This window comes from Mustelus asterias, chromosome 5 (assembly GCF_964213995.1).
Source record: "Mustelus asterias chromosome 5, sMusAst1.hap1.1, whole genome shotgun sequence".
Lineage (NCBI taxonomy): Eukaryota > Metazoa > Chordata > Chondrichthyes > Carcharhiniformes > Triakidae > Mustelus > Mustelus asterias.
In genome coordinates, this window is record NC_135805.1 from 11,793,820 (window position 1) to 11,806,811 (window position 12,992).

General features: G+C 42.9%; 1 protein-coding gene across 2 annotated transcripts in view; it reads left to right on the forward strand.

The window, feature by feature from the left end:
* The window catches only part of LOC144493364 (transport and Golgi organization protein 1 homolog), a 105,919-nt gene that overhangs the window by 53,582 nt on the left and 39,345 nt on the right, over nt 1-12,992 (forward strand). For both annotated transcript variants that reach the window (XM_078212173.1, XM_078212172.1), the window contains exons 16-21: nt 39-91; nt 188-278; nt 4,977-5,115; nt 6,303-6,404; nt 10,034-10,094; nt 12,719-12,754. In XM_078212173.1, coding sequence (XP_078068299.1) covers nt 39-91; nt 188-278; nt 4,977-5,115; nt 6,303-6,404; nt 10,034-10,094; nt 12,719-12,754 — 482 coding nt within the window. The remainder of the gene's footprint in view (nt 1-38; nt 92-187; nt 279-4,976; nt 5,116-6,302; nt 6,405-10,033; nt 10,095-12,718; nt 12,755-12,992) is intronic.

The window sequence follows — 12,992 nt, forward strand, 5'->3', positions numbered from 1 at the left end:
CCACTTCAGTTTTACTATTTAAACTATTTCTTCCTTAGATAAAAGCAAAAAGATAAAAATGAAGATTCAGCAAATGATGGATGTTTCAAGGGTGAGTTGCAGAGGAGTCCAGTGTGTGTTTGGTTAGAATGGTGATATTTTTGTTGGGTGTATGGGGTGTCATTCTCTCTTTGATCTTCCTCTTAAGGTACAAACCACTTTGAAAATCATTGAAGAAGAAAAAGACCATTTCCAAGCCAAACTGACGGATGAAATCAAAGCTCGGCATGAACTGGAGGGTAAGATTGTGTTTTTGTGTAAATGAGTGTGACAGTTTGACCTGCAAACAATGAAAATAAATCTTGAATTTGCATAATATTTTTTTCCTTATCAGGGTGCTGAAGCTAACCTCTCTGCTGCCACCTCAGCTGAGAGACTTATTCAGCACACAATCAGGTTCAAATCTGGGATCTTTCTGTTCTGTGCATACCATGTGGAGCTACCGAGCTGTTGGCAGAGCCATTTTTTTCCTATGTCTTTGTTTTTGCTTTCTTGTCTTGGGGTTCGATACTGATGGAGGGAGAGCTCCCTAGTTGAGTGAAACTGTTCTATAATTTCAAGGCTGATTTTTAAACCAGTACTTTGGGGAATGATTTTCAAGTTTATTTATTAGTGTCACAAGTAGGCTTAACACCACAATGAAGTTACTGTGAAAATCCCCTAGTCGCCACACTCCGGCGCCTGTTCGGGTACACTGAAGGAGAATTTAGCACGGTCAATGCACCAAACCAGCACATCTTTCAGACTGTGTGAGGAAACCGGAGCACCTGGAGAAAACCACACAGACACGGGGAGAACATGCAGATTCCGCACAGACAGTGACCCAAGCCAGGGTCCCTGGCGCTGTGAGACAGCAGTGCTATCCACTGCCCACCAGCACATTTCCACCATTCAATTTTCTGTGAACATTGTAAATCAGTGGAACTGTTGTCATTTCCAAATGAGTATGGGTACGCACCTAACAGCATAAAAGTAACTAGCCTGTGGTTAGCAATTGAAAGGAGACCAATAGACTGATTACACTAGCCCAACTATCACAGTAGTGATGTTGATGAAACAATGTGATCAGCAAACTGCAATGACCCTAATTTAAGCTATGCCTGTCTAATCACTCAGTTGTCAGTTATAAAACAGGCCAGCATAAATCCTTGGATTAAACTGGCAACTCATTCTACGTATGTACATATGAATAACGATGGACAGCTTAAAACTCCTGGTCCATATAATTATGATATATTGTGTATCACAATATTGTGACATTAGTTTACCTTTAAGAGATTTTTTAAAATCATTTTCTCTGCAGCTTTCTGTCAGTGTTTCTCAGCTCGTAGCCTTAGCTGATGTCATTATGTTGCCGGGCTGACTACATTAAGTCCTTTTATTGCTACTTAAGTGGCTTAAGTGGGGGTTGTTTGTGTTTACTCTGGGATTAGTTTTATGATCCCGCATTGTTAGGACTGTCATGTGTTTTTGGGCAGGTTTTTCACTGAGTTTCAGTTTTCATTTTCAGTTCTGGGCAGCAATTGGGTTTTAACAGAGATAGCAAGCTGAACAGAAGTCTCTCTCCCTATTTTATTTGGAAATTCTGCTGGTGATCTTAAAGCAAGGTTTTGCCTTCCTGCTGCTAGTAGTTTGCCTAAAGTCCCTGATGTCTGGGAAGCCGTTCTGACTTCAACCTATTCTGAGTGTAAAAAGACTCAGAATTTTCAATTCTCCAACCAAAGGACTCAATTTCCACCATTACGTGAGCATTAGTCTGTGCTGTGTTAAACCTATGAAAAGGGTTTTTTGTCTGTGGGATTGGGTTGATTGGAACATTGGAGATATCTTTAAGAATATCATTATCATTGTTTGTAATTGATAAAAGTTCTTGCTAATTTTCTTACTATACATGTAAACTATATTCTTAAATAAACTTTGTTTGATAAAAGCTCCCTAGTGGGCGACTTGAATCATACCTGAAGTGAAACATCTCAAGCTTATCCTGGACAAATTTAAGATGCAAAACTTATGATCCAGACGGGCTCCAGAGAACACTTTGGAGTTTCTGACCTGAACCATTACAATATGCACAAAAGAAACATCCTCATTCCTAACATGTAATCTACAAGTGGAGGAAAAACAAAATTTAACACCCCAAGCCAATTGGAAATCAGGGGGAATGAACAAGAACAAAGAACAGTACAGCACAGGAAACAGGCCCTTCGGCCCTCCAAGCCTGTGCCGCTCCTTGGTCCAACTAGACCAATCGTTTGTATCCCTCCATTCCCAGGCTGCTCATGTGACTATCCAGGTAAGTCTTAAACGATGTCAGCGTGCCTGCCTCCACCACCCTACTTGGCAGCGTATTCCAGGCCCCCACCACCCTCTGTGTAAAAAAAATCCCTCTAATATCTGAGTTATACTTCGCCCCTCTCACCTTGAGCCCGTGACCCCTCGTGAACGTCACTTCTGATCTGGGAAAAAGCTTCCCACCGTTCACCCTATCTATCCCCTTCATAATCTTGTACACCTCTATTAGATCTCCCCTCATTCTCCGTCTTTCCAGGGAGAACAACCCCAGTTTACCCGATCTCTCCTCATAGCTAAGACCCTCCATACCAGGCAACATCCTGGTAAACCTTCTTTGCACTCTCTCCAATGCCTCCACGTCCTTCTGGTAGTGCGGCGACCAGAACTGGACGCAGTACTCCAAATGTGGCCTAACCAGCGTTCTATACAGCTGCATCATCAGACTCCAGCTTTTATACTCTATACCCCGTCCTATAAAGGCAAGCATACCATATGCCTTCTTCACCACCTTCTCCACCTGTGTTGCCACCTTCAAGGATTTGTGGACTTGCACACCTAGGTCCCTCTGTGTTTCTATACTCCTGATGACTCTGCCATTTATTGTATAACTCCTCCCTACATTATTTCTTCCAAAATGCATCACTTCGCATTTATCCGGATTAAACTCCATCTGCCACCTCTCCACCCAATTTTCCAGCCTATCTATATCCTGCTGTATTGCCCGACAATGCTCTTCGCTATCCGCAAGTCCAGCCATCTTTGTGTCATCTGCAAACTTGCTGATTACACCAGTTACACCTTCTTCCAAATCATTTATATATATCACAAATAGCAGAGGTCCCAGTACAGAGCCCTGCGGAACACCACTGGTCACAGACCTCCAGCCAGAAAAAGACCCTTCGACCACTACCCTCTGTCTTCTATGGCCAAGCCAGTTCTCCACCCATCTAGCCACTTCTCCTTGTATCCCATGAGCCTTAACCTTCTTAACCAACCTGCCATGTGGGACTTTGTCAAATGCCTTACTGAAATCCATATAGACGACATCCACGGCCCTTTCTTCATCAACCGTTTTTGTCACTTCCTCAAAAAACTCCACCAAATTTGTAAGGCACGACCTCCCTCTTACAAAACCATGCTGTCTGTCACTAATGAGATTGTTCCGTTCTAAATGCACATACATCCTGTCTCTAAGAATCCTCTCCAACAACTTCCCTACCACGGATGTCAAGCTCACCGGCCTATAATTTCCTGGGTTATCCCTGCTACCCTTCTTAAACAACGGGACCACATTCGCTATCCTCCAATCCTCAGGGACCTCACCCGTGTCCAAAGAAGCGACAAAGATTTCCGTCAGAGGCCCAGCAATTTCATCTCTCGTCTCCCTGAGCAGTCGAGGATAGATGCTATCAGGCCCTGGGGCTTTGTCAGTTTTAATGTTCCCTAAAAAACCTAACACTTCCTCTCTTGTAATGGAGATTTTCTCTAACGGGTCAACACCTCCCTCCGAGACACTCACGGTTAACACGCCCCTCTCCTTCGTGAATACCGATGCAAAGTATTCATTTAGGATCTCCCCTATTCCCTTGGGTTCTAAGCATAATTCCCCTCCTTTGTCCTTGAGAGATCCGATTTTCTCCCTGACAACTCTTTTGTTCCTATGAATAGAATGCCTTAGGATTCTCCTTAATCCTGCCTGCCAAGAACATCTCGTGACCTCTTTTTGCCCTTCCAACTCCCCGTTTAAGTTCTTTCCTACTCTCTCTGTATTCCTCCAGAGCTCCATCTGTTTTCTGTTGCCTGGACTTAACGTACGCCTCCCTTTTCATTTTAATCAGATCCTCAATTTCCCTGGTTATCCACGGCTCTCGAATCCTACCTTTCCTATCTTTCCTTTTTACAGGCACATGCCTATCCTGCAGCCTTATCAATAGTTCCTTAAAAGACTCCCACATGCCAGACGCAGACTTACCCTCGAACATCCTCTCCCAATCAACATCCACCAATTCCTGCCTAATCCGGCTATAGTTAGCCTTCCCCCAATTTAGCACCCTGCCCGTAGGACAGCACTCATCCTTGTCCATTACTATCCTAAAGTTAACAGAGTTGTGGTCACTATTTGCCACATGTTCCCCTACCGAAACTTTGACGACCTGACCGGGCTCATTTCCCAGAACTAGGTACAGTATAGCCCCCTTTCTAGTCGGGCTATCTACATACTGTTCCAAAAAACCTTCCATAGAAATCATAGAAAATGAAACCTTCCAGTACGCATTTTACAAATTCCTCCCTGTCCGGACTCCCAGCTCTAAGCACTTTCCAGTCTGTGCCAGGGAAATTAAAGTCCCCCACTACAACAACCCTATTTTTTCTGCACCTATCCAGAATCTCCTGACATATCCTTTCCTCCACTTCCCGTGGGCTGTTGGGTGGTCTGTAGTACACCCCCAGCATAGTGACTGCACCCTTCCTGTTTGAGTTCCACCCACAGCGACTCAGTACATGTTTTAAAAAAAGACTGTCTTGACCATTGGAGCTTGGCTCCAGTCTGGCCTTGCTAAAAACTTAATTCTGTGCAAAGGTAGGGAGGATGAAAGAGAAGGATGGCACTAACTTGTCACTTTCATTTTACCTTCCTTGCCCAGAGCAAATTAAGCAACTCGAACACAACTTTGTAGCCACTGAAACGGAGAAGTCAAGGCTTGAGAATGAATTTAAAACTATGCAGCAGAAGCTGGAGATCTTGACTGAGCTCTACCACCAGAAGGAGATGGCCTTGCAGAAGTAAGTCTGAGAGTCATTAATAGGACCTTGGAGTAACATGAGAAGAATGAGGGGAAAGTGAGGAATGTTTTCATACCAGGCTATTTGAATGTTTGATATATCCGAATATAATTCAAATGGGGAACTGGATAAGTGTTTAAAAAGGGGAGGATATAAAAGGATGCAAGGGGATGGGATTAGGTGTGTTCACTGAAATTGAAGAGCTAGTATCCACCCTGCTGAATGGCTACCTTCTGTGCTACATTTAGCATTCTAAATCACCATCTACAATCACCAAGGAATAAAAGTTTGTGAAGGCTTACCTATCGGGTGGTTGAATGGCAGAACTGTTATGTTAGTCTTATTCAGAAACGAGTGTAAAGATGAGGTCAGCAACTACAGACCAGTCAGTTTGACTCCGGTGGGGGTCAAACTTCTCGGAACAATAATTTGGGCCAAAATGAATAGTCACATAGAAAAAATGCAGGTTAATTAAGGAAAGTTAGCTTGGGAAAATTGTGTTTAACTGACTTGCTGGAGCTTTTGAAGAGGTAACAAAAGAGGGCTGATGAGAGCAATCCTATTGATGTAGAGTACATATACTTCCAAAAACATTTGATACAGTGCCACAACAGACCTTTGAGCAAAGTTCTAGCATGGAATAAAAGTTAAAGTAACAATAGGGGTACAAAACTGACTGTGATAGGAAATTTGGTTAATGGTTGTTTTTCAGGCTAGATGAAGGTTTGTGGTAGAGTTCCCCTGGGGTCAGTGTTGACATCCTTGCTTTCCCTGATGTATATTCATGACTTTGATGTGTAGGGCACAATTTTAAAATTTGTAGATCATATGAAACTTGGAAACTTTGTAGATTGTGAGGAGTTTAGAACTTCAAAAGGACATAGACTATTAGTGAAATAGGTGGACAAGTGGCAGATGAAGTTCAATGAAGAGAAATGTGAGGTGATTCATTTTGGTAGGAAGAACATGGAGGTCTGACTGTAATGATTTTTTTGTGAATCTGGCAGATGTGCTTTCTGTTATTAGTTCTGAGGAGGTAGGTGACTTGTTGATAGACACGACTGATTATTCTCTCAAAATGAAATGTGTTGGAAACCAGTTAGAATCAGTGATGAACTACTGCCCACTTTGTATCCGGTTGCACCCTAAGTTTACTGGTTTGTCTGTTTTACTTTTCCCCTTTATAGGAAGCTGACCCAAGAAGAGTGTCAGCGTCAAGAGAAGGAACTGAAACTGTCTGCGGCTGATGAAAAAGCGCTCCAGGCTGTCGAAGAAGTAAAGATGTACAAGTGAGTAGTTCAATGGCTTCTATTCATTTGTAAAAATCACTCTTCACAGCTTGGGGGCATTTCACAACACAATCCAATACCATCACAAACAGAAAATGCTGGAAAATCTCCGCAGGTCTGACAGCATCTGTGGGGAGAAAATAGAGCCAATGTTTCAAGTCTCGATGACCCTTTGTCAAAGCTGGTCATCTAGACTCAAAACATCAGCTCTTTTCTCTCCCCACAGATGCTGTCAGACCTGAGATTTTCCAGCATTTTCTGTTTTTGTTTCAAATTCCAGCATCTGCAGTATTTTGCTTTTAACTATCTAAAACCATTCCTGTTTGTAGAACATCGCTAAGTGCTCGCAGCCAATTAAATACATCTTCAAGAGTAATATGATGTAATATGAGAAACGTAATAGCTATTTTAAACACAGCCAATTCCCATTGTGAACATAACGAATTAGGAGCAGGCGTATGCTCCTCAAGTCTGCCATTCAGTAAGATGTATCCGAGGCTGCTGTCTGAGCCCAGGGAGGAGATTTCAGGAGCCCTGGCGCTGATGTTCAAATCCTCTCTGGCCATAGGAGCGATGCAGAGGGCTGCGAATGTAGTCTCATCATTTAAGTAGGGAAGAACCAGGTTATTACAGGCAAGTGAGTCTAACTTGAGTGGTAGGGAAATTATTGGAAAAAAATACTGAGGGACCAAATTAATGTCCACTTGGAGAGGCAAGGATTAATCAAGGATAGTCAGCATGGCTTTGTCACGGGGAGATCATGTTTAACAAATCTGATTGAATTTTTTGAGGTGACTATATATGTAGATGAGGAAAGTACAGTTGATGTAGTCGATACAGACTTCAGTAAGGGTTTTGACAAGGTCCCTCATGAAAGACTAATCAAGAAGGTAAGAGCCCATGGGATCCAGAGCAAATCTGATCTAAAATTGGCTTAGCGGCAGGAGGCAAAGGATGATGATTGAAGGTTGTTTTTGTGACTGGAAGCCTGTGTCCAGTTTGTGTACTGCAACGACCGGTGCTGGGTCCCTTGCTGTTTGGAGTATACATTAATAATCCAGATATGAATGTGGAGGTTTCATCAGTAAGTTTGCAGATGACACGGAAATTTGGTGTGGTAAATAGCAAGAAGGAAAGCGTCAGGATAAAGAAAGAGGATCAGCCATGATCATGTTGAATGACGGAGCAGGCTCAAAGGGCTGAATGACCTACATCTGCTCTGTTTCTAGAGTTTCCAAGGTATGGTTGCTAAATTTGCTGATGAGGCTGATAGGTATGTTGTGGAAGAGGACATAAAATGGCTGCAAGTGGATATTGATAGGTTACATGGGTAGGGAAAGATCTGCTAAATGAAATATACCGTGGCAAAATGTGAAATTATTTGTTTAGGCAGGAAAGAATAAAAAAGTACGTCACCTAAATGATGGGAGATTGCATGGCTCTGAGATGCAGAGGGGTCTGGACAATGCACACACTGCAGCTAAATTTAGGTTTAAAACCCCACTTTTTGTTTTTTCAGTCCCTCCTGCCCGGCAGCCAGATCGCTACCTGGCACCAGATGATTGCCCTCTTTCAGGAGTCACTTGTCCAGCCTCCAGTCACTTTGGTACTTTTCACCCACTACTGACTCCCTTCCTCTGGCCGCCTCCTCCTGGCTTCTTCATCTTTGCTCTGGAGCTGGCAGGCTTTCTCCATTGCTGCCAGCCAAAAGAGTCTGAGGCCCTGGTGCCTGCCGCCTGTACCAGTAAACCACCACTGACCAGGGTTCCACACCGCCTGGTTCATCCACGAGTTGATCCACGGCACAGCGTTTTAGGCAGCTGACAGCACCTTTTTGCTGGCCAGCAAGATTCTGCGGTGCACTCGGGAAGAGGCCACCGTCTTTACCATATGGCTGGACACAGTGGGCTGCTGGCTCTCTTCCTTAATAATTTTACATGTTGGATATATTCTAAATACTTGCTAATGCCCTGATACTGGGAAACTTCCACAAGCAACTCTATGGGTTGAAAGTTGACCTAACAAGAAATCACTTCTGATACTGATCAGTGAACAAATAACACTTGAATGTCAGATTACGTTATAAACAAGTTTATTTCATTAACTCAGAATAGTAAAACCAAAGCAATATGGGATTTAACTGGGTTTGAAATGCTTACAATTATAATCCAAGTTCTGAATGTTTCCCAATTCATCACAATTTAAATAATATTCTGCCATTCTGTTTCTCTGTCCAAAGTGGATAACTTCACATTTATCCAAGTTATATTGCATCTGCCATGTATTTTCCCACTCAACTTCTCTAAATCACTTTGAAGCCTCTAGTGCTTTTTTGTTCTTTTCAGCTGAATAAAATTTGGAGCTCAGTTTGGTGAAGCTCAATTCAGGAGACAGTTTGAAGTCAGCTCGAATTTAACAGAAAATTCATCTTCCATAATCTGTTTTTGAAGCTGCCCAAATCCCAGTTGTAATTTGTGCATGGTGGGAGGAGGATTGCAAGGTCAGCACACCATTTGATTCATTCTATTTCATCCATCCAGATGTAACTAACTGTTCCCTTTAGCTCTCATCCAGTGCAATTTGCCTTGTCTCTGAAATTATTCCAAGGTTTTTGCCACCACTACATGTGGGTTGTTCCATGTGAAAGAGAAACACTCTTTGACTCTGTCATCAGTTTGAATCCTGGTGGTGCTCTTTTGGTTTAGCTTGGAATGGAGCACTGATTCACCAGTTTTTTTGGACCTTCACAATCTTGTATACTCTGAACTCTACTCTTGAGTCATCTCCAACCTTTCCTCATTTCAGATCTTTGGCACCTAGAATCGGCTCTGACAGGCCTTCCACCTGTTCACCTTGAAGTAATCAAAAACTCTGCTGTCTATGTCATACCTCGCACCAAATCTCATTCGCCAATGACCCCTGTGTTCGATGACTGAGATTGACTCCTTATTGGTCAGCGGCTCATTTGTTTACAAATCCCTTCATGACCTCACTATTCACTACCTGTAACCTCCTTCAGTTCCTCAGCCCCTAGCTCTCTGATTTTCCAACTCTGGTATTTTACTCATCACTGGCTTTAATCATTCCACCATTGGTAACCATGCCTCCAGCTGCCAAGACTGTAAACATAAATTCCTTCCCAAACCGCTCCACCTCTTGTGCCTCTGCTCCTTTTAAGAGCTTCTTAAAACCCGCATCTCTGACCAAGCTTTTGGTTCTCTTCCCCAATGTCTCCTTCTGTGGCTTGGTGTCGAATTTGTTTGATAAGAATCCTGTGAAGGATCTTGGCCATCTCAATGCATCACAAATGCTGTATAAAGTTCTTGTCTCATGGACTGTGTCTCTTCCATCTCTTGGAGTCTAATTGTGCTTTTGTACATTCATGTCCAAAATTCGACATAGTATTCCAATTGTGTGATCTGTTGGTGCAACCTTATCTTCCTAATGTGATGGATGATATTCGCTTATCTTTCAGCATGTTTTGAAAACAGCCATGCTCTGTCTTATAGCTTTTCATACGCCTCCAAAACCAACGTAGTTTTTTTCTGATGCATTTTTTAAGCCATGGTCCTCTGTAAGCTGGAAGAATTCCTTTGCTTTGCTAATGGTTTTCCTTTCTGTCTTAATAGACAAAGAATTCGGGAAATGGAAGAAGAGCTGCATAAGACTGAAAGATCATTCAAAAATCAGGTAACTGGAAAGGATGTCTAATGGTTCTGTAATGCTCAGTGATAGCCTTGAGTCTTAGAGGAATTGGGAACAACAAAGAACAAAGAACAATACAGCACAGGAACAGGCCCTTCGGCCCTCCAAGCCCGCGCCGCTCCCCGGTCCAGGATTGAATCCTGAATCCAGGATCCCCACCCAATTTTCCAGCCTATCTACATACCAATATCCTATCCACCGAGCTGTCCCTCACAGCTACGATGCTTTGTTCATTACAACCTATTAACTTACCCCCACCCCCCCATTCCAGACCATGTGATCTCCAGGGAGAGGCGAAAACCCAGAGTGAAAAACCCCAGGGCCAATATGGGGAAAAAAAAATCTGGGAAATTCCTCTCCGACCCCCTGAGGCGATCGAAACGAGTCCAGGAGATCACAATGGCCCCGATCGGAAAATGCTTCCCAACCCTAGTCATTTCCACTCCCACGAACACCATATGAATCCCCTGCCCCCGAGACAGGTTCCCAACTATCCGCAGTCTCACTCTGTACTGGCACCAGCAAGATGATCGTAGAATGAAGCCTTGAAACGAGAAACCAGGAACAATTAGCCCGCGCCGCTCCCTGGTCCAAACTAGATCACTCTTTTGTATCCCTCCATTCCCACTCCGTTCATATAGCTGTCTAGATAAGTCTTAAACGTTCCCAGTGTGTCCGCCTCCACCACCTTGCCCGGCAACACATTCCAGGCCCCCACGACCCTCTGTGTGAAATATGTCCTTCTGATATCTGTGTTAAACCTCCCCCCCTTCACCTTGAACCTATGACCCCTCGTGAACGTCACCACCGACCCGGGGAAAAGCTTCCCACCGTTCACCCTATCTATGCCTTTCATAATTTTATACACCTCTATTAAGTCTCCCCTCATCCTCCGTCTTTCCAAGGAGAACAACCCCAGTTTCCCCAATCTCTCCTCATAACCAAGCCCCTCCATACCAGGCAACATCCTGGTAAACCTCCTCTGTACTCTCTCCAAAGCCTCCACGTCCTTCTGGTAGTGTGGCGACCAGAACTGGACGCAGTATTCCAAATGCGGCCGAACCAACGTTCTATACATCTGCAACATCAGACCCCAACTTTTATATTCTATGCCCCGTCCTATAAAGGCAAGCATGCCATATGCCTTCTTCACCACCTTCTCCACCTGTGACGTCACCTTCAAAGATCTGTGGACTTGCACACCCAGGTCCCTCTGCGTCTCTACACCCTTTATGGTTCTTCCATTTATCGTGTAGCTCCTCCCTACATTATTCCCACCAAAATGCATCACTTCGCATTTATCAGGATTGAACTCCATCTGCCATTTCCTTGCCCAAATTTCCAGCCTATCTATATCCTTCTGTAGCCTCTGACAATGTTCCTCACTATCTGCAAGTCCTGCCAGTTTTGTGTCGTCCGCAAACTTACTGATCACCCCAGTTACTCCTTCTTCCAGATCATTTATATAAATCACAAACTTCCACCCCCAAATTTTAATTCTTTTATTAAAGGCAATGTCTGTGCTTCATTTCTTCCTTGATGTTCATAGAACAGAAGTAGGGCAAATGTTGCATTTCATTTTCTAACCTGCAGCTGGCGACTCCTGGCTCCAAATCTGTGAGGTCCACCTGGATTTATTCCTTTTTTTCCGACTTTGTAGTGGTTTGATACAACTGAGAGGCTTGCTAGGCCACTGCAGAGGGCAGTTAAGAGCCAACCACATGTTCGTGGCTTTGGAGTCACATGTAGGCTAGACAAGTTAAGGATAGCAGATTTCCTTCGCTATAAAGAGAAATGGTAAAGATTTAATAAATGCCTTGAGTAAAAAATAATTAAGTTGGATTCAATTCAGGGTGAAAAAGAAATGTTATGGAGTTTGATTTGATAATGAAAATGTCAAAAGATAGTGTTGCCTTTGTTCACAGTATGGTAGTGGAAATGGAAGGTGAAAGTGCATCAGTTAAATAGAGCATATATACATAAATGTGGAAGTAGAGCAAAAATCTGCAGGATCTCCAAATGGGGAATATACTGGGGCCTTGGTGTTATTCATCCTAGAATGTGGGGAAAATTAGAGGCGGAAGAGCAAAGGCTCTGACCTCAATCTAAACATCTTCAAATCTATTTGTCACTGTAGCAAATCTGTGCAAAGAGAAAGAGAAACTGGATAACTATAATAGTCTGCCTTGTTTTTTGGTAATGGGCCAATTTCTTGGAATCAAAAAATGGGGAGAATTGGTTTTGTCCAAAAAATGAAGAGCAGCCAGCATGGATTTAAGAAAGGCAAATTGTATCTGACAAATCTTTAATATTTCTGAGGAAACTGGGGAGTATGTTGGTTTGGGAATTTCCCAGAGGTTTTCCTGAAATTGTCTACTGGTTTTTGGTTTCATCTTTGTTTTTCCCTCCCTTCGAGTTAGCATTACTTGCAAATGTGTTTCATCCTCTAATAGTGAGTTTTGAAGGACTGAGCAGTCTTTCTGAGGCCTTCTTTTCATTTATTTCTACGAATATAGTGTCCTCTCGTCTACTTTCACAGTAATTTCATAGATTAACTTATTTACAGTTACTGCAGTGTCAAACAAGTATTTTCTTCATTTATTTTGTAGATTGCCACACATGAGAAGAAGGCTCATGAAAACTGGGTGAGTTTGGATGTTTGAATTGTTGCCCCAGATCAGAACCATTGTGTACAGATTTAATCTGTTGTTTTAGATTAATATTTCCTTTGCTTTTTGATTACAAAAGGGATGATTAATCTGCAATAGCAGCTTGGTTGAAGAGATGTTCTTCTGCTTGGATAGCATATAATTGTGGGCTAAGAAGGCATTGTGCTTTCTAATGACCTATGTGCTATGTCTAATAAATTTTACTCTGTCGTTC